Source organism: Acanthochromis polyacanthus, chromosome 9 (assembly GCF_021347895.1).
Source record: "Acanthochromis polyacanthus isolate Apoly-LR-REF ecotype Palm Island chromosome 9, KAUST_Apoly_ChrSc, whole genome shotgun sequence".
NCBI lineage: Eukaryota > Metazoa > Chordata > Actinopteri > Pomacentridae > Acanthochromis > Acanthochromis polyacanthus.
This window is the reverse complement of record NC_067121.1, coordinates 39,182,454-39,204,999: the sequence shown is the minus strand read 5'-3', so window position 1 is coordinate 39,204,999 and position 22,546 is coordinate 39,182,454. Positions and strand designations below refer to the sequence as shown.

General features: G+C 39.7%; 1 protein-coding gene across 4 annotated transcripts in view; it reads right to left on the bottom strand.

Annotated features, from left to right (window-relative positions):
• The window catches only part of LOC110965150 (guanine nucleotide-binding protein G(olf) subunit alpha), a 94,470-nt gene that overhangs the window by 28,870 nt on the left and 43,054 nt on the right, over window positions 1-22,546 (bottom strand). For all 4 annotated transcript variants that reach the window (XR_007944152.1, XR_007944153.1, XM_051952878.1 and 1 more), the window contains exon 5: window positions 16,751-16,848. Coding sequence is in view for 2 of the 4 variants with exons in the window: in XM_051952878.1 (XP_051808838.1) it covers window positions 16,751-16,848 (98 nt within the window). In the remaining 2 variants the exon portion in view is untranslated. The remainder of the gene's footprint in view (window positions 1-16,750; window positions 16,849-22,546) is intronic.

Genomic DNA, 22,546 nt, shown 5'->3' with positions numbered 1-22,546 from the left:
TGTTTTGTCACTTTGTAATTTTTTTGTCTCTTTAGTTTTGGTTTATTTCGCTTGTCTCATTTTTGTCTTTTTGTTTCTCATTTTTGTCTTTTTGTTTCTCATTTTTGTCTTTTTGTTTCTCATTTTTGTCATGTTTCCTTTTTGTCTTGTGTCCATTTCTTTGTCGCTTTGTAACTTTCTTGTCTCTTTTGTTTCCTGTCGTTTAACTCATTTTGTTTTTGTCTCGTTTTTGTAATATTTTGTCTTGTTTTTGTTGTTTTCTTTCTCCTTTTCTGTCCGACTTTTGTCGATTTGATCGTAAAGTAAAATCCTCTACTGTTCAGTTCCAGATGAACTAAATGTTGTGCTCCTTCGAAGACACTCTGATCTGGAAAAGGTTTTCCATTCTTTGGAAAAGGCTCGGCATGTGTTCTCATGTGCTCTGTAACATCCTCTCTGCTTTCTGGCCTCCAGAGAGAGACGAAGACTCAGAGCTTTAGAGAAAGACCGGGTCCCAGAGGGGGCTCTAACAACCTTCAGGACAGCCCGAGTCCCACCGAGCATCCAGAAGATCAGACTCCACAGTTCAGCTCAAAGCCACTCCTCGCCTTTCCTCAGAAATCACACAACTACACACCCACAGATGCATTCAAACACACTTCCATAGTGCCCCCTTTGATTATTCCCCAGTCAGCTGACAGCAGGGTCATCTGATTTTAACCAGCGACACAAAGGTTGTTGTTAATCTGGATTAAGCTCTTTTATCAGAAAATATTTAGTTTATAGTTTGATATCAGTGCAGCGACAGTCCGAACATCCGCAAGTAAACAGGCAGAATTTACTATTAAAAGAAATGTGATGAACTCAGCTGAAACCATTTAGGCTGCTTGTTTACTGAGAGCTAGAAAGCACAGATTTAAACAGTGCTGGGCAGAAATGCACTCAAAGAAGAGCGAGAAACAAAACCTTAGCAAACTACAAGAGAAAAAAAGATATGAAACAAGACAAAATTAGACAAGCAAGACACAAAACGACCAAAACTAGACATAAAAATGACAAAAACTCCATTAAAAATCCATTTTACATCCATCCAGGTGTCACAGTGTAGAGAGACTCATCAAACATTTGAGTAGTTTTGGGTAATTTTTGTTTGATTTTGGACGTTTCCGTCATTTTGAAAACCAAAAAAGAATAATTATGGAGTCCATTTAGGTCATTTTGAACTAATTTTTGATCATTTCTAATGAATTAATCAGTAATTTTGGATTTTCTTTGCATCATTGTGAACCATTTTAAAATAATTTTCAACTAGTTCTAGGTCATTTTGGACGATTTTTGTGTAATTTTGAGCAATTTCTGCAACCAAACTAATTTTACATCCATTCAGGTGTCACTATCTAGACACAAATCACAAAGACGAGTCATTTTTTATGATTCTTATGTCATTTTTGACGGTTCTATCATTTTGGGGAGATAAATGTAATCATTTTGGACCAGTTGTAAGTAGCTTTGAACTTTTTTTTTGTTTGCTTTTAGAATTTTGGATGTTTCTGTCATTTTGAAAACTAAAAAAAATTAATTCTTGAGTCCTTTGAGGTCATTTTGAACTTCAAAATAAATCTGCGTAATTTTGGAGAGAAAAACTATCATTTTGGACCATCCATCCATTCTCTATCCACCGCTTTATCCTCACTAGGGTCATGGGGGGTGCTGGAGTCTATCCCAGCTGAAGACAGGGGACACCCTGGACAGGTCACCAGTCTGTCACAGGGCTACATATACAGACACACAATCACACTCACATTCACACCTACGGACAATTTAGAGTAACCAATTAACCTCAGCATATTTTTGGACTGTGGGAGGAAGCCGGAGTACCCGGAGAAAACCCACGCATGCACAGGGAGAACATGCAAACTCCATGCAGAAAGATCCCAGGCCGGGATTTGAACCGGGGATCTTCTTGCTGCAAGGCCAAAGTGCTAACCACTAGACCACTGTGCAGCCCTCATTTTGGACCAGCTTTAGGTAATTTTGAACTTTTTTATTAAAGAGTCTGATTTTTGTCATTTTGGACTTTTTCTTTAGAACTTTGGATGTTTCTGTCACTTTGAAAACTAAAAAAGAATAATTCTGGAGTCTTTTTAGGTCATTTTTTCCACTCAGATTTGTGTAGTTTTGGATAATTTCTAATTAATTTATTTCGTTTGTAACATCAGTGCAGTGACAGTTTGAACATCTATATTGGGATCATCTACTGTCTGAAAGTAAACAGGCAGAATTTACTATTAAAAGAAATGTGATGAACTCAGCTGAAACCATTTAGGCTAAACAGTTTGTTTACGAAGCACGGATTTAAACAGTCAGAAATGCACTCATCTGAATCCTTAAAAGACAACTGTTGTTGTTTCCCAAGCCTTTCTGAGGGCAGAGCTTTGAGTAAAGATGCATTTTTAGCATCCAAAGAGTCAAAACAACAGCTGAACACAAACATCCAGGCAGAAAATCACATATCAGAGAACTGTTATTCGACTGAAACATGTAAGAACGGCCAGAGATCAGAGCCGCTTCCTCTGGTATTATGGGATGTGCATCAAATCAGATCAGCTAAAACAGACAGAATTACTGAGAAGCAACGGATTGGTGACACCAAACAGCAGCCGGGGTATAAATATCGCTCTCTCAGGCTCTTCCGTGAACAGAAGAGGCTCCTTATTGACTGTTTGTGAAGCGTAGCCCCTCTGTTTCTGCTGGCCCTCCAGGGGCCGGGGCCGCCTCACAATGCCCACCATTCTTAGCACTTTACTGCCCCAGATGACTGTGTCAGCGGCCCCCGGGCTGGTGACAGAGTCCCGTGACCGGCACAACACCCCATCTCCAGCTCCCCATCAACAGCTACAGCCCCATCCACAGCTAAAGCTACAGCCCCATCCACAGCCACATCCACAGCTACAGCCCCATCCACAGCTAAAGCTACAGCCCCATCCACAGCCACATCCACAGCTACAGCCCCATCCACAGCTAAAGCTACAGCCCCATCCACAGCCACATCCACAGCCCCATCCACAGCTAAAGCTACAGCCCCATCCACAGCCACATCCACAGCTACAGCCCCCACCACAGCTAAAGCTACAGCCCCATCCACAGCCACATCCACAGCTACAGCCCCATCCACAGCTAAAGCTACAGCCCCATCCACAGCCACATCCACAGCTACAGCCCCATCCACAGCTAAAGCTACAGCCCCATCCACAGCCACATCCACAGCTACAGCCCCATCCACAGCCACATCCACAGCTACAGCCCCATCCACAGCCACATCCACAGCTACAGCCCCATCCACAGCCACAGCTACAGCCCCATCCACAGCTAAAGCTACAGCCCCATCCACAGCCACATCCACAGCTACAGCCCCATCCACAGCTAAAGCTACAGCCCCATCCACAGCCACATCCACAGCTACAGCCCCATCCACAGCCACATCCACAGCTACAGCCCCATCCACAGCCACATCCACAGCTACAGCCCCCACCACAGCTAAAGCTACAGCCCCATCCACAGCCACATCCACAGCTACAGCCCCATCCACAGCCACATCCACAGCTACAGCCCCCACCACAGCTAAAGCTACAGCCCCATCCACAGCCACATCCACAGCTACAGCCCCATCCACAGCCACATCCACAGCTACAGCCCCCACCACAGCTAAAGCTACAGCCCCATCCACAGCCACATCCACAGCTACAGGCCCCACCACAGCCCTAGACCCACCTGTGAACCTGACAAACCCTTCCATAGATACCGATCTGCAGACTCTGCAGGACCGTCCCCAGATGTACTGTCTTCATAACATTTTTGTCGTTTTGTGTCTTGTTTTTGCCATTTTGCGTTTCATAGTTGAAATATTTTGTCTTGTATTTGTTGTTTGTCTCATTTTTCGTCACTTTGTGTCCTGTTTTTGCATTTCATGTCTCGTTTTTGACCTTTTGTGTCTTGTTTTTGTAATATTTTGTTTTGGGTTTTTTCTGTCTGACTTTTGCCATTTGTCTCATGTTTTTGTCATTTTGTTTCCCGATTTGTTACCTTTTGTCTCATTTTCTTTTGTTTTTTTTCCTGCTTTTGCCTTCTTTGTCTCATTTGTGTCCATTTCTTTGTTGCTTTGTGACTTTTTTGCGTCTTTTTTGTGTTGTTTCGGGTGGTCTGTCTCATTTTCTGTCTTGTTTTTGTCATTTTGCGTCTCATTTTGTCTCGTCTATGTTGCTTTTTCCCTGAGTTTTGTCGTTTTGATCATACAGTGAATCCTCTACGGTTCAGTACCAGATGACTAAATGTTGTTCTCCTTCGTAGACACTCTATGATCTGGAAAAGGTTTTCCACACTTTGGAAAAGGCTCGGCATGTGTTGTCATGTGCTCTGCAGCATCCTCTCCTCAGTCCTGCAGCTGAACACACCTCAGCAGCTTAACGTTTCATATGTGCAGCGCTGCAAACATCAGCCACACAGACAGATGGAGCAGCAAGGGAAAGCGAGAGGCCTGGGAGTTCACATTTGCGTGTGAAAAGTGTTTGATTTTTGCCGTTGACACGTCCAAGGCATTGCAATGGAACCAGCCTGCCACGGCCAAAAATAGCCGGCGATCAATCAGCTGGCGGACACATATCTGTGCTCTTAAAACGTATAAATGTGCGATGCAGAGGGCGGATCGATGGGTGACAGGATTCCAAAAGCATCGATGTGGACATGCTCTCTGGCATAACAAGCGCTCGCCATCGGCCCGGACTTATTTCCTGTGCCTCTGTCCGATGGGCCGTCCAGCGCTAGGAAAACAGTGGAGCAAGGTCTGTGAAGGACAACGCAGATGAGACGGCATCTAAATATGACACGTAGCTTTATCTAATCAAACTGTGCTCTGGTAGGACTGCTTTTTCTTAGGTGTTGAGATAATACATCAATTGTGTTTGTTTGCATGTAAGGCGGTTAACTGCAAATCTGTTCCTCCCACAAGCGGCGACATCAGAGGAGTCAAACTCATCGTAGTCCAGGTTCCACATTCAGCCCAGTGTGATCTCCAGTGGAAGCAGACCAGTAAGACCACAGCTTCACAACCTATAAATAACCCCAATTTATTCCTGTGTTTTAGCGCAAAAAAGTACGCTCTGAAAATGTTTATACTTAAGAAATTGTAAATTAGTTTCATCAACATTCAGCCTCAGTTTATCATTTCCACATTACAACTACCAGATGACAGAGTGTCTACAAAGGAACACAACATTTAGTCACCTGGAACTGAACCAGAGAGGATTTATTTTATGATGAGACAAAAAAACAACAAAAACAAGACAAAATGTTACAAAAGTAACACGCACAATGACAAAAACGAGACGCAAAACGCCGAAAAATGAGACAGAGAACAACGAAAACACGAGAAAAACGACAAAAGTCATACAATAAAAGACAAAAAAAACAACAAAAGACAAAATACTACAAAAATGAGACACAAAATGACACAAAACAACGAAAACATGAAACAAGTCAGACAACAGAAGACAAAAATAAGACTAAATATTACAAAAATGACACGCACAATGACAAAAAACGAGACAAAAGGATAAAATTGAGACACAGAACAACAAAAACACGAGAAAAACGACAAGTCATACAATAAAAGACAAAAAACAACAAAAACAGAAAATATCACAAAAATGAGACACAAAACGACAAAAAATGACACAAAACAACGAAAACATGAAACAAGTCAGACAATAGAAGACAAAAATAAGACAAAATATTACAAAAATGAGACACAAAACGACAAAAAAACAATCCAGTATTTTACTTTCTGATCCAAACAACTTGTCACGATCTAAAAATGACTTTAAATTTATAATTTTACTAATTACAATCTGCAGTTAATGTTTTTTACTCTTTGAAGGCCAGATTGGACCATCTGGAGGACCGCATTTGGCCCGCGGGCCGCATGTTGGACACCCCTGGTCTACACGTATGCTGACTTCCTCTGTAATTTACTCTCCTAGCAGCTGAAAGTGCTCCTATCACAGTCATGATGTGAGACAGAGCCTGCTGCTCAAACACTCACAGAAAAGAGAGAGGACAGGTGAGGAGAACGGTAGTAAAAGAAGGAATGAAAGCTTCCTGAACTGGGTCTGGAATTACAGGAGGCTAAAAGTAGCTAGCACTGACAAAGAACAAACTATTAGACAGTTTAAAAACAGTTTAACTGAACTGAGAGGAACAGCAAAACGGACACGAGACGCTGAACAAGAAACATTAATATCAAAACACTAAAAATAGTTAATCCAATTAATTAAAGGCTTTGTAATTAATAAATCACACTTTTGTCAAATAGGAATATTTGACACAATAATTAAAGTTTTTCCATTCAAATAAATAATGGCTGACTCAATGAATTAATTAATGAATAGACATATCAGTCCCTCCAGGAATTCGCGATGTTTCGATCGTGCGAAATCAACCAATCTCCGCGAATTTTGCGCGGCCTTGCAATTTTGTCCAATCACCGCAACTTTCCCGCAATTTTGGCCCGCCTCCCGTGAGTTCCACCAATCATAGCAGCTCCCAGCGCAAACCTAATGCACGTACGTCACCAAATTCACTTCCTGTTTATGGTTTGAAGATGCAGACATGAGATACTAATGTCTCTCATTTACCAACAAAAATTACTGCTGAAGACCGTGATAAACAATTAATTCACTGATGTTCTTCACTAAAGTGGAGCTAAACTGTTTTACACCCATGCAATACTGTGGTGGAATACAAACAAAGAAAAAAAATGATCTATTGATACATTTTTTTAAAAAACATGAAACACATTAGAACGGCTGAAATGATCGGACAACAGACCAGACAAATCACCATGATGGAAACTGTTGCATCCAGATCCGTTAGAGCACTGAAAGAATGAAGGTAAATTAGATTAATTATTCCACCAAAGAACACGGCGGAGTTATGTGACGATCAGCGTGTGTGAATCCTTCCTCTGTTACCAACGTCGCTCAAAAACAGACTCAGAGGTTTGAATGAAATTCTCAGGGTCGGTCAGAAATGACACAAGGACCAAGTGATTAGACTTTGGCAGTGATACGGCTTAACGTTTGGATCCACGGATTTGTAAAGGATTCATAGCGGGACTGTGTCTGATAGCGGCACGGTAACCATGGCAACAAGTGAACGCTACCTCAGCGGCCTGCTGACGATCACATGGTTGTGATCCTACAACAAATCTACCACTGTGGACGTATCGGAAATGACACAAAGAACAACTGATTAAATTGTGTGGGTGTTTCTGAGTCCCATCAATTCCCGTCACCCCCTGCATAGTTAGGTCACGTCATATTAAACCAGTATCTGGCTGCTGCTAATGTCCCACCGTGGTGTGCCAGCTTTTGTGGAAATGGGTTGGAACGTTAAATAATTCATTTTGGGATAAATATTGTCAGTTACAGTGTTGACACATGTTCTACAAGCTGGAAAAAATGCAGCTTTTTAGCAATTGTCACCGTCTCCTGCAATTTCATCACAACAAATAAGCTTAAAACATCGCAACTTTTATCGCAGTTTTTTAGAAAAGCTGCCGCGAATTCAGGCATTTTCGGCCACAACAATCAAACGCCCGTGAAATCCTGGAAGGACTGACATATACGCTTTTAGAATTTAAACTTTATAAAATGTTAAAGTGGGGCATGGAGGGAAAAAGGTGATTTTGAAGCATTAGCCCTCCTGTTGTCTTCATTTACAGGAACCAAAACTACAGTTCCTTTGTCTGAAAAAATCCAAAAATTCAGCAAAAAAAATTTCCACAAATTTAAAAAAAAAACAAAACTGCAAAACCTTCAGGAAGAAAATTCCAAAAATTCCAAAAAATATATTTAAAAGTTTCCCTGAAAAGTTCTATTTAAAAAAAAAATCTCAAATTTGGAAAGAAACAATAATTTAACAAATAAAAGAAAACAAAAATGGCAAAAACATTTTCAAAAAATTAATAAAAATCTTCAGAAAAAATCTTTAAATTATCTACAGTGATTCCGTATATGTCAGTAAAAGTTCTAATAGTTTCTTTAAGAACATTCAGAAATGTGAATTTTGTAGATATTGTCTATTTGGCTTGTCTAAAAAAATAGACAAGCAACACAAGCGAGACAAAAAAACAGAAAAGTCAGACAAAAAAAAAACAACAAAAACAAGACAAAATATTACAAAAATGAGACACAAAATGACAAAAACGAGAAACGAGACAAATGACACAAAACAAAACGAGGCAAAAAATTTGATAAAAACAAGACAAATAACTGCAGAAACGACACAAACAAGGCCAAAAATGACCAAAAAGAAACAAAACTACAAATATGTTTCCGAGAAACTAAAAGTTTATAATTAAGTGATTAAAAGACAGACAAACCAACGTCGATCGTCGCATAACTGTGATGAGGAGTAAAAACTATTTATCTGCATTTTTCAGTGAAATTATAGCGATTATATTCAACATTTTAAGACTTTTTGTCAACTCAAGCACATTCAGTGTCTTCTAAAGCGGTCTATTATGGGATGGCAACATCACTAGCCGTTAGCCGTTAGCAGGACAGTCGTAGCTAATGTTAGCTCTGATGCTAACAGCAGCATGTTTTACTTCGAGGTGATGAGAAAACTCTTATCCAAGAAAACTTTCCTCCCAACAAGCTCAATGCGTCTCGCCTTCCTTCACTGTTCACCACAGACTTTAGCTTCACTAGCGCCACCTACTGAGCTAATGAATCATCAGGGTAACCGGTGTGCCTGACATTAGTTAAAGGAGCGATTAAACGCATTATTTTTTCTGTAATTAATCTAAATTGACGCCCCAGCCCTACTAAAACATTGGCTTCAAGCCGGCCTCTCTCCAACACTCTGACCTCTGCTCCAGTCCTTTCAGCCCAGTTGGCTGCTGCAGCCGTCTGCTTCCAGGACAGAGGACAGTTCGTATAGCTGAAGTGTCCCTAACAACAATAGGTGTGTGTGGTCCTTTACACACAGACAGGTCCGCTGCCATGTAGGACAGAGTGTCTCCCCATGTCCTCCGTCCTCAGGAGTTCATACGGAGGTTAAAACCAGAGAGGAAGTAAGTAAGAGGCCTGACGAATTCCAGACTTCAATCAAACAAATCACTCTGACAAAAGACGGCGTATCGTGAAGAAAGATTTCAAAATGAACAGAAAACCTGCAGGCAGGTCCAGAGACGCCAGGCTTCGGTTTCTACAACTGACTATTTATTTTATTGTCATAACAATCGTACACCTGAAGAGCCACTGAACCCTGGAAAAACCCACTGCTGCAAAAACACAACATCAGCGCTATTTACTTTTATATATATATATATATGCGCCTTTTTTTGTTAAATTTTTTCCTATATTTTTCTATATCTATATTATAAAAAATACAAAATATGTACGATTTTAATGTTCTCTTTTTGGTTCATATATTAAATTTTTGCTCATTTAAAACACACACACACACATATATATATATATATATGTGTGTGTGTGTGTGTGTGTGTGTGTGTGTTTTACCAAAGTTTTTAAATTTAATTTTATGATTTTTTAGTTTTATTTATTTATTTGCTCTTGTGAATACATAGATACAATTTTTCTTAAATGTATTTTTATTTAATTTTTGATTTTTTCTTTATTTGGATATACATATTTTATTTTTAGCTTTTTTTTCCTATATTTGGGTTTTACAGGGTAAAGTAGAATAAATACCACATATCTAAACAGAAAACAATCACCCAGCGCTGTAATTTCTTATTTCTCCGCAGCAGCAAATCAAACTTCTTTGCTTAATGATGATTTATTGAACGAACTGCCCACCGGCTTTCAGCCAATCAGGAGCAGCGACATAACGGCCAGGGAGGCAGCGATAGGACGACGGGATGAAGGGCGAGACGGAGAAGAAATCAAAGTGGGGGGAAAATACATAGAAATAGAGGAGAAATGGGATTAAAAAAAAAGATCTGGCAGCATTTTGCATCTAAAAGAGTCGATGTGGGACAGAAAAAAAGAGTTGATAAACCGACACAGAGCAGGAAAGGCTCCTATGAAGCCCTCAGTGAAAGCCCTGTATGCTTTTCATTGTCTTCCTATTGCTCTGTTAATGTTTACCCGTGTCACAGGACAGCTGGATTATCAGCCTCAGCCAGTCGCAGGCCTCAGTGGTTTCACTTATTACAATACACAACATTCTTACAGATTTCAACACCACCGAGTCGTAACGAGGAAGTTATAAAGATCTGAAACGTTTACGATGCCACAGTATTACCAGATGTCACCGTGATGCCGGAATACCGACTAAAATAAACACAACACGCTGTTCTTTTTAACATATCATGCTGTCCGACCAAACACAGACTGACTCAGAGCAGCGAAGACAAACAGCAGCTCCACCTTCAGATTCATGTGACTCTCCAACCATCACCTGACTCTCCCTCACCAGGAAGACTCGACCCCAAGTCAAATTTGTGTCGCAAATATTCAGGAAAGAGTACAGAGTGTTTGTCTACGTGCTGCACCAACCAGGGGTGTCCAACATGAGGCCCGTGGGCCAAAAGTGGTCCTCCAGAGGGTCCAATCCGGCCCTCAAAGTGTAAAAATTACAGAGAAGACATTAACTGCAGATTGTAAATTAGTAAAACTAGAAATTTAAAATCATTTCTAGACCATGACAAGTTGTTTGGATCAGAAAGTAAAATACTAGATTGCTCTTTTGTCATTTTGTGTCTCATTTTGTAATATTTTGTCTTGCTTTTGTTTTTTGTCTTTTTCTGTCCGACTTATGTTGTCTGTCATGTTTTTGTATCTCATTTTTTGTCATTTTGTGTCTCATTTTTGCCATTTTGCATCTTATTTTTGGAATATTTTGTCATTTGTGTTGTTTTTGGTCTATTTTTGTCTGATTTTTGTCGTTTGTCTCAAGTTTTGTTGTTTTGTTTCTCGTTTTTGTAATATCTTGACTTTTTTGTAGTTACTGTTTGATTTTTGTCATTTCTCTCATTTTTTTTTCATTTTGTGTCTCATTTTTGTAATATTTTGTCTTGTTTTTGTTGTTTTATGTCTGTCTGATTTTTGTTTATCTCGTGTTTTTGTTGTTTTGCGTGTCATTTTTGTCTCGCCTGGGTTTTTTGTCTTACTTTCGTAATTTTGTGTTTTACTATATTTGTTGTTTTGTGGGGCTGCACAGTGGAGTACTGGTTAGCACTTTTGCCTTGCAGCAAGAAGATCCCCGGTTCAAATCCCGACCTGGGTCTGGGATCTTCCTGCATGGAGTTTGCATGTTCTCCCTGTGCATGCGTGGGTTTTCTCCGGGTACTCCGGCTTCCTCCCACAGTCCAAAAACATGCTGAGGTTAATTGGTTACTCTAAATTGTCCGTAGGTGTGAATGTGAGTGTGATTGTGTGTCTGTATATGTAGCCCTGTGACAGACTGGTGACCTGTCCAGGGTGTCCCCTGCCTTCACCAGAGTCAGCTGGGATAGACTCCAGCACCCCCCATGACCCTAGTGAGGATAAAGCGGTGAATAGAGGATGGATGGATGGATGTTGTTTTGTGTCTCATTTTTGTCATTTTGTGTTTTCTTTATTCCTTGTTTTGTGCATCGTTTTTGTCATTTTGAGTACTTTTTTAAAACTTTTTTGTCTAATTATTTGTCTGTTTGTTTTGTGCCATTTGCCTCATATTTAGTCTTTTTTCCTCTCATTTTTGCAATATTTTGTCTTGTTTGTGTTGTTTTTGTCTGTTTTATGTTGTTTTGACCATAAAGTAAAACATTAGATTGCTCAGTTCCAGATACCTGTGATTAAAACCTAGAATTGTGGTTATTTATAGGTTATTCTGCTGTGGTTTTACTGGTCACTGGAGATCAAACTGGGCTGAAAGTGGAACCTGGACTAGGATGAGTTTGACACCGCTGTGCTACACCATCATTAAACCATCTCTACGCTCCACCCATACAACATGGGCTCACACAGAATCGCGAGCAGCCAGCCTCTATCCCCATCGCTGATAAAGTGCGCCTTTGACCGAACCCTGGGAGATAAAGGGAGCCAACCTTTGGGAGGGGACAACGTCCAGAGGGCTGAACCTGTCCTCATGTTTACATGTGAATCCAGAGGTGAGTCAGAGGGAAAGCAGAAGGAGAGCTTTGTAATCACCCAGTCACTTTGCATATCCAAACTTCCTCCTTCAGCAGCAAAGTCAAACTCATCATAGTCCAGGTTCCACATTCAGCCCAGTTTGATCTCCAGTGACCAGTTAAATCACAGCATAATAACCGATAAATAGCCATAACTCCACATCTCACATTTGTTTTAGTGCAAAAACATACGTTCTGAAAATATTCACATTTAAGGAATCATCTTTCTGCAAAACATGATCAACAACCTGACATTTGTCAACATTTAAATTCAACAAAATATTACAAAAATGAGACACAAAATGACAACAAAAAAGAAACAAAATAGACAAAAAAAATTACAAAGCGGCAAAAAAATGAGACAAACGACAAAAAAGAACACAAAACGGCAAACACGGTGCGTAAAACAATGCATAAAGCAAAACACAAAAGGACAACAATAAGACAAAAAACACAAGTGTGCGAAAAAGGAAATGCATAGCGCTACAAACATGAGACAAATGACAGAAGTTAGACAAAAAAGACAAAACATTACAAAAATGAGACACAAAATGCCAAAAACAAGACACAAAACAGCAAGAGCGAGAACAAAAGGACAAAAAGTGACACAAGCGACATGAAACAAAAGAGAAAGGAGACAAAAATTTGACAAAAGTTACCAAAAAAATGGAGAAACGACAAAAATGAGAAAAAAATGACACAAATGAGACCACAAATGACAAAGGCAAGAAACAAAATGACAACAGTAGACAGAAGCAAAACAAAACGACACAAAGCGAAACACAAAATGACAACAATAAGACAAAAACCTTTTGTTATTTTATCTAATTTTTATCATTTCGTGTCTCATTTTGTGTCTCATTTTTATCATTTCGTGTCTCATTTTTGTCATTTCGCGTCTCAGTTTGTTGTGTCTCATTTTTGTTAATGTGTGTCTTGTTTTCGTCATTTCGTGTCTCATTTTTGTCATTTCGCGTCTCAGTTTGTTGTGTCTCATTTTTGTTGTGTCTCATTTTTGTTAATGTGTGTCTTGTTTTCGTCATTTCGTGTCTCATTTTTGTTCATGTGTGCTTTGTTTTTGTCATTGAGTGTCTCAATTTTGTCATTTTGTGTCTCAATTTTATCATTTTGTGTCTCATTTTTGTCGCGTCTCATTTTTGTTAATGTGTGTCTTGTTTTTGTCATTTTGTGTCTCATTTTTGCCATTTTGTTTCCACACTGCCATTTTTCAAGGAAACACACTTTGTCTTTAAATCCCACATACTTGTTTTGATGCCATTGTCGCTGTAAATCGTCTCTTTGGGTATATTGATCAGTACGTCATTCCATCCTGCATTTCTATTGGTTATTTAGTTATCGTAGGTCCAGCAGCATCACACTGTGAGATGATCACCCACAATTTCTGACAGTCAGAATTTTATGGCAGCTTGTCTTTGGTCGCCATGACAACAGCCAGGCTTGAACTTCTCTCTCAGTGCGACGTAGGACCACCGATTTAGAGCCAAGACCAAAGATATCGCCACCATTCCCTCTCCATTGTTATCTTTGGTCTGGGTCAGTGTGTCGAGGCCTGTAGAGCCGTCCAAACACTCCTCATGCACAGGGCCATCACCTTCTACACCTTACCACACAGAGGTTATCAGCATTACCCAACTACAGCATTCAGAAGTAAAACCTCTACCTAGTGTCCAACATGAGGCCCGTGGCCCAAAAGTGGTCCTCCAGAGGGTCCAATCCGGCCCTCAAAGCGTAAAAATTACAGAGAAGACATTAACTGCAGATTGGAAATTAGTAAAACTATAAATAATTTCCAGACTGTGACAAGTTGTTTTGATCAAAAAGTAAAATACGAGATTGTTCTTTGTTCTTTTGTCGTTTTGTGCCCCGTTTTTGTAATATTTTGTCTTTTTGTGTCTGACTTTCGTCTCATGTTTTTGTCGTTTTGTGTTTACTGTTCGTCTCGCCTCTGGTTTTTGTCTTACTTTAGTGATTTTGTGTTTTGCTTTATTCGTTTTTTCTGTGTGTCATTTTATGTTTTTTGCCTCATTTTTGTTGTTTATCCATTTTTTTGTCCCTGTGTAACTTTTTGTCGAATTTTCCGTCTCTTATGTTTTGCTTCATTTCATTTGTCAGTTTTTTGCCGTTTCGTGTCTTCTTCTTCTTTTCCTTTTGGCTTTTCCCTTCAGGGGTCACCACAGTGAATCAATTGCCTCCATCTAACCCTGTCTTCTGCATCCTCTTCTCTCACACCAACTACCTTCATGTCCTCTTTAACCACATCCATAAACCTCCTCTTTGGTCTTCCTCTAGGCCTCCTGCCTGGCAGTGGGAAACTCAGCATCTTTCTACCAATATATTCACTCTCTCTCCTCTGGACATGTCTGAACCATCTCAGTCTGGCCTCTCTGACTTTATCTCCAAAGCCTCTAACATGTGCTGTCCCTCTGATGTACTCATTCCTGATCCTATCCATCCTGGTCACTCCCAAAGAGAACCTCAGCATCTTCAGTTCTGCTACCTCCAGCTCAGCCTCCTGTCTTTTCCTCAGGGACACTGTCTCCAGACCAAACAACATGGCTGGTCTCACCACAGTTTTGTAAACCTTTCCTTTCATTTTAGCTGAAACTCTTCTATCACACATCACAGCTGACACTTTTCTCCAGCCGTTCCAGCCTGCCTGTACACGCTTCTTCACCTCTTTTCCACACTCTCCATTGCTCTGGACTGTTGACCCCATATTTTTTCTTGCTTTTGTTGTTTTTTTTCTTGCTTTTTGTTCGTGTCGTTTTTGTGTTTCCTTTTCATTTCACTTGTGGGTTTTTTTTCTTATTTTTGCCATTTTATATTTTGCGTGTCGTTTTGTGTTTTTTTGCCTCGTTTTTGTCGTTTATTCATTTCATTTGTTGCTTTGTAACTTGTTCGTCTAATTTTTTGCCTTTTGTTTGTTTTATTTCGTGTCGTCTGTCTCATTTTGTGTCTCATGTTTGCAATATTTGTCTTGTCTTTGTCATTTTTATGTCATTTTTTATCTGACTTTTGAGATCAAACTGAGCTGAATAAGGAACCTGAACTAAAACCAGTTTGACGCCCCTGATCTAGATGGAAGTCAAACTCAAATCCTGACCCATATTGGCTGTGTCTAGCCACAGCGACACTAAAATGCACTCCACAACATTATCACCTCCAACAGAGAAATGGAAAGCTTTAATTAACATTATAAGCATTATAACAGCATCAATAAAGTAGTAAAAGTGTGTCCAGCGATACAACACAGTTCCAATAAATTAAACAGGTCAGACCGAGCTTTGCATATCTCCATGGAGAAACGTCAAACACGCTGACGTGATGAGATATACGTATAATTTTCCAAAGGACAACTGCAACTGTTGCTTGACTTGCCACACCCAGAGTAAACATATCTCAGCCGTGTTCATACATGACATGACACCAGCACACACCGCAGAGCTTCACTGCAAAAACTCAAAATCTCACCAAGTGTATTTGTCTTATTTTTAGTCAAAATGTCTCATCCCACTTGATTTAAGATAAATTCACTTAACAAGTGACATTCTAGCAAGATGGAGGGACTTGTTTTAAGACAATGTATCTTAAATATCTTGTTAAGTCAAACAATTTTGAAATTATCTTGTTTAACCCTCGTGTCGTCCTGCAGGTCAAATTGACCCGTTTTAAAGTTTGAAAATGTGGGGAAAAATATATATATATTTTCACAGTGAACACTTCTACATTTTCAACATTTTTTGGGAAATTTATGAACATTTTTTGATGGACAAATGAAACGTTATAAAGATGTTTCTTTAAGAACATTCGGGAAAAAAATCAACCAAAATCCAGCGAAATTCCCAAATGTTCTTAAAGAAAATATTAAAGTTTTACTGATAGATGTGTAATCACTTTATATATTGTTAGGATTTTTTTTGAAGATTTTTATTTATTTTTTTAATAAAAATATTTGCAATTTAATTTGTGTATTTATTACATTTTTATTTCTTGCCAAATTTGGGTTTTTTTTTAAATAAAAGGGAAACTTTTAAGGAATTTTCTTCCTGAAAATTTTGCAAATTTTTATATATTTGGGGAATTTTTTTGCTGAATTTTTGGATTTTTGTCAGACAAGGCAAAATATTTTCTGGTGCCGTAAATGAGGACAACAGAAGGCTTGACAATCCTGGTAAAATATAGCTGAAAATAAAAGTTTTCGCAGCTAATTTTAAGATCTCAAGATTCTAAATATCACATCTTTTTTTCAAGAAATCTTATGAAGCCATTTTTCACTTGTTCTATTGGCAGATTTTTTTCACTTATTTCACGGTAAAAGTTCCTTGAAATAATTTTTTTGTTTGTTTTAAGAGGGGCATTTTCCCAGTGTTCCACCTCCAACACGACACAAAGAGGACAGACGATACTCCACAGCTCACTGATCCTGATCTTATAGCTACACAAACAACTCAGCACACAAAGCACGGACCGGTGGAGTGAACTTTCTGAACACCCAAAAGCATCCGCAGCTCGAAATCATGGCACAAAATGCATTTCAAAGCGGGGACTCACTATTGTGCGCAGTCGATGAGCTGGTATTCGTTGGACCTCTCGAAGCACGCCTTCACTCCTTCGTCGTCCCACAGCTTCTTCGCGTGATCAAAGAACTCCTGAGGAAGAAGAAAAAAAGACGAGATTAAGAAACAAACAGCATTCAATAATACACAGATTAGTACATCTCGTGTGCTTTAATTTACAACTAAACTGCTTATCAAGACAACTAAAGTCTACAAAAATGCAGAAATCCAGAATATGTCCTCAGAAAAAAACAACTTTCGGTAGTTGGACGATGGCCGGTGCAATAAACGCTCCAACATTTTTGCAAGTTCCTGACAGCTTCGTCCGGCTCTGCTGCAGGTTTTAGGTTTGGGAAAACCAATGGGAGGTTCATTAAGAATCAAACAGAAGAAACAGTTGATGGTGTTTTGGTAGAAAAAGCAACGTTGCGCTGAGGAGACATCCCAGTATCACATCTGTTTCACATGGTGCACATACTTCCAGAAATTTCTACCAGCAAGAGCAAAGGTGTGGAAATGAGTGGTTAAACTGTAAATCAACAGTTTTAACCGGCCACATTTCAACCAGGAGTGTTTAAATCATATACAGGAGGTCCTCGACTTACATCAGAGCTCTGCTAATACACACTGATGGAAGCCGATTGTCGCCATAAGTCAGAACTCCAGTAAAAACGCAAACAAAGCCGTTCCACGCATCACGATATCGATCAACTCTTCATAAAAGTCACAAATACCAGCGGGTGAATCATTTTACATGAAGATAACAGAATAAGCTGAACTGTTTTTACAACAGGGCTGCAAAGAGGGTCAGTGGTTAGCACTGTCGCCTCACAGCTAGAAGATCCCGGTTCGTGTTCCAGCCTTCCTGGGATCTTTCTGCATGGAGTCTCCATGTTCTCCTGTACATGTGTGGGTTTCCTCCAGGTTCTCCGGCTTCCTCCCTCAGTCCACAAACACGCTGAGGTTAATTGGAGATTCTAAATTGTCTGTAGGCGTGAATGTGAGTGTGATTGTTTGTCTCAATGTGCAGCCCTGTCATATGCTGTTACCTGTCCAGGTGAACCTTCACCCTCAGTCAGCTGTTAGACTCCACCCCCTATGACCCTGATGAAGATTAAACGGTGGGTAGATGATGGATGGATGCTTTTCCAACTTGATCTAATAATGCTGATGTTCGTCTGTGTTTCTGTTCCGAGTGTTTTAATAAATCTAATTTCGCTTTCAGGGTGTGTTGCCCTTAAAGCTCCATGGAAATGGATGCGTTTTTCTCGTATCTGAAAATCGCACGCATCGTGGGCGGTCACTAGCGGGCCATAGCATTCAATCTGTCCTGGTTTTAGTTCACTGACCGCTGGTTTAGATGTTTGATGAACGTTTTGTAACGCATCGGATCTCTGCATGCTGAATCCAATTTGCATAAAGTAGAAGTCAAGTCAACTTTATGCAAATTCGGGCAAACATACATGATTGCAGTTGACTTGACTTCTACTTTATGTAAATTGGATGCAGCATGCAGAGATCCGACACATCCTGAAACCTTCCTCAAACATCTAAACCAGCTGTCGGTGAACTAAAACCAGGAGAGATTATTTCTCGAAGCAAATGCTTTCAGAAATACTTTTCGCTTAAGTGTTTTTGAAATAAAAGAGAGAGTTTGTGGTTGAGTTGCTTTGTTTATCCGACTCATCTACCGGACTGTCAATCTGAAAGCGCGGTCATGTGACCTCTAATGACTGCCGACCATGTGTGCGAGTTTCAGATGCGACACGTTTACATACAGGAAAAACGCATCTAGTGACACGGGGTTTAAGGCAAAATTATCGATGTATTTTTATTTTGAAAAGCCTTTATAACTCCCCCAAGGAACGGCGGAGTTCTGTGACGATCAACATATGTTTGTCTGTGAATCTGTCTGTGTGCAACATTACGACAAAAACGAGACAAACAACAGAAATGAGACACAAAATGACAAAAACAAGACACAAAATGGCAGAAGCGAGACAAAACGAAAGAAATACTAGTTCCATGTAACGATGAAACGCCGTAGGTCGATAACGTCGTAAACCGAGGACTTCCTGTTCACAGCTGCTTCATACGGTACGAAAACTTCTTCCTTCGGTTCATTAAATCCTGCAGCCGCTCAAACGTGCCGATAGACGTGCTGCACAACCACCGTCCATCACGTTCACCTTCAAGAAATCACCTAAAAATGACAACAGGCTGCCACAAAATGCACAACTTTCTTCTACTGCCTCACTGTAGCACCAGAACCAGCAGCAGAAGAAGAAGCAGGACAGCATCGAGCTCTGCAAACTCCCAGATGAACACCTAGCAGGCATACGGATCACGCACAGCTTCCCAGGGTTTGTCAGATCTTATCAGGCCTAAACAGGACTGACCGTACGTATAGTGTACCCACGTACAGAGACCATCACAAAACTGCTAGCATGCTAAAGGACAAAATTTACGATCACCAACATCCTGGTCCGTTATTTCAGTGTCGATAAAAACAACAGTAACAAGAGGCAAAACGACAGAAATGAGACACAAAACAACAGAAACTGGACACAAAATGACAGAAAAAAAGACACAAAATGGCAGAAACCAGACACAAAATGGCAGAAACCAGACACAAAATGACAGAAACCGGACACAAAATGACAGAAACTGGACACAAAATGACAGAAACTAGACACAAAACGGCAGAAACTGGACACAAAATGACAGAAAAAAGACACAAAATGACAGAAACTGGACACAAAATGATAGAAACTAGACACAAAATGACAGAAACTGGACACAAAACGACAGAAACTGGACACAAAACGACAGAAACTGGACACAAAATGACAGAAACTAGAAACAAAAAGACAGAAAAAAGACACAAAATGGCAGAAACTGGACACAAAACGACCGAAAATAGACACAAAACGACAGAAACTAGACACAAAACGACAGAAACTGGACACAAAATGACAGAAACTAGACACAAAATGACAGAAAAAAAGACACAAAATGGCAGAAACTGGACACAAAATGACAGAAATTTGTCACAAAACGATCGAAACTGGACACAAAACGACAGAAAAAAGACACAAAACAACAGAAACTAGACAAAAAGACAAAAACAAGACACAAAACGAAAAAATAAGCCACAAAAGACTAAAGCAAGACATAAAATAACAAAAAAGACAAGAAATGACAAAAACAAGACATAAAATGACAAAAAGAGAAAACAATATGACAAAAACAAAACACATAACAAAAACAGGATAGAAAAGACAAAAACACGACATAAAACGATAAAAACGAGACACAAAACGACAGACAAGAGACAGAAAATGACAAAACATCAACCATCAGTATAAACTATCCCATATTTCAAAAAGCAGGATAAAATGCAGTCAAACGCTGCATAGAGAAGAAACAGGAATATTTCACGTTAGCTCATTTGAGCCTCTCTTGGTGCTATCACAGTGAGGTGATCTGAGTTTCTCCCAATACAAACTCATGATTTCCTGCTCACAAGCTCTTTGCTCTGAAACTAAACCCACCCAAAAGTGGACGCGACAGTTAATGATGATCCAAATCAGACGATCCTACAGAGATAAAGCTGAACAACGCCTAAAGAAACCCACAAACGCAACCTGCACTGTGCTGGGATGAGCCAACTCATCTCATCAATGAGACGTTTCCCAGGACTCTCCCAAACGCAGATGATTGGGCTAATATCCGTGGTCGCCTCCTCCTCCGGCCTGGAACCACCACATGACTTCTCTGCACTCGGCTGGAAGTAGCCCCGAACCAGGAGGGAGAGGGAGGCTGATAAACGATCACATGCTCCGGGAGATCTCCTCTCGGCAGATCCGGTGATTCAGTTCAATGTGGAGAAAATCCAATGATCCACTCCTTACAAGTCTCGCAGAGAGACAGAGGCGTTAATGTTCGCTTTTTGTTTTGGGTTACAGATGCGTAAACATTTTGATGCCGTTATACCAAACTACGCTCCATGAACACGACACAACCGTGTTAGCGTAGCATGTACCCGCTACGCCCAAGTCTTGATTAAAAAAAGAGAAAGAAAATGGGCCATATTTGCTCTCTAGCCTGCATTTACTTCCACTTGAGTCAAACTATAACATCCACCTCGACTACGCGACAAAAGTGAGACACAAAATGACAATAACAAGACAGAAAATGACAAAAACAAGACACAAAACGACAAAAACAAGACACAAAACGACAAAAACAAGACACAAAGCGATAGAAGACAGGAAACAAAAATGAGACAGAAAAGGACAGAAAGGAGACAGAAAATGACAAAAATAAGACACAAAAGGAGAGAGACGAGACATAAAATGGCAAGAACCAAACACAAACAACAAAAACAAGAAAGAAAACAACAAAAACGAGACAAAACGACAAAAACGGGACACACAATGACAAAAACAAGACAGGAAACGAGACAAAACGAAAGACGACGACAAAAGCAAAGCACAGAATGACAAAAACGAGACATAAAATAACAAACACGAGACACAAAAGGATAGAAACGAGAAATAAAATGACAAAAACGAAACAAAAACTTACAGAAACAAAACAAAACATCAGAAAACGACAAAAAGGAGACACAAAATGACGGAAACAAGACAGAAAACAACAAAAAAGAGACACAAAATGACAAACATGAGAGACAAAATGAAAAAAAAGACAGAAAATGACAGAAACAAGACAGAAAATGACAAGAACAATGCACAAAACAACATAAATGAAACTGAAAATGACAAAAACGAGATATAAAATAAACACGAGACACAAAATGAGAGAAACGAGAAATAAAATGAGAAAAACAAGACAAAATAAACATGACACAAAATGTCAGAAAAAGACCAAAACGAGACAAAACGTCAGAAAGCAACAAAAAGGAGACACAAAAACAACAAAAACGAGACACAAAATGAAAAAACGACAGAAACAAGACAGAAAATGACAAGAACAATGCACAAAACAACAAAAATGAGACAGAGAATTACAAAAATGAGACACAAACTAAACACGAGAAACAACAGGACAGAAACAAGAAATAAATGACAAAAACGAGACATAAAATAAACACGAGACACAAAAGGACAGAAACGAGACACAAAATGTCAGAAAAAGACCAAAACGAGACAAAACATCAGAAAACAACAAAAAGGAGACACAAAAACAACAAAAGCGAGACACAAAATGACAAAAATGAGACACAAAATGAAAAAAACAAGACACAAAATGACAGAAACAAGACAGAAAACGACAAGAACAATGCACAAAACAACAAAAATGAGACAGAAAATTACAAAAATGAGACACAAAACGACAAAAATGCTCCACGAACACAACCACGGTAACAACCTGCTCCGCTAAACTCTTGATTAACAAAGAAAATGGGGCCATATTTGCTTTTGTCTGTATTTACTTCCACTAAATCAAACTTTAACACACTCCTCGACTGATACCAGTAAAATTCTACTCACTAAATGTTTTAAACACAAGCAGATGTGGAGGGTTCGAATCCCTAAAGAAGGGCTGGACGAGGCCGGAGAGCGTCGGGGCTTCATGGGGGGAGAAGGAAATAAAAAAGGCAGAGCGAGGTCCTCAGGGCTCGTTTCCACAGAGGCGTGTGACACTGGGCCTTTGAATAAATGCAGTGTGTGCTGCAGTGCCCTACAGAGGAACTGATAACACACAAAGACACCAGGAGGGAATCTGCCTCAACACAAGTTCTGTTAACTCTTTCCTGTGATCTTCC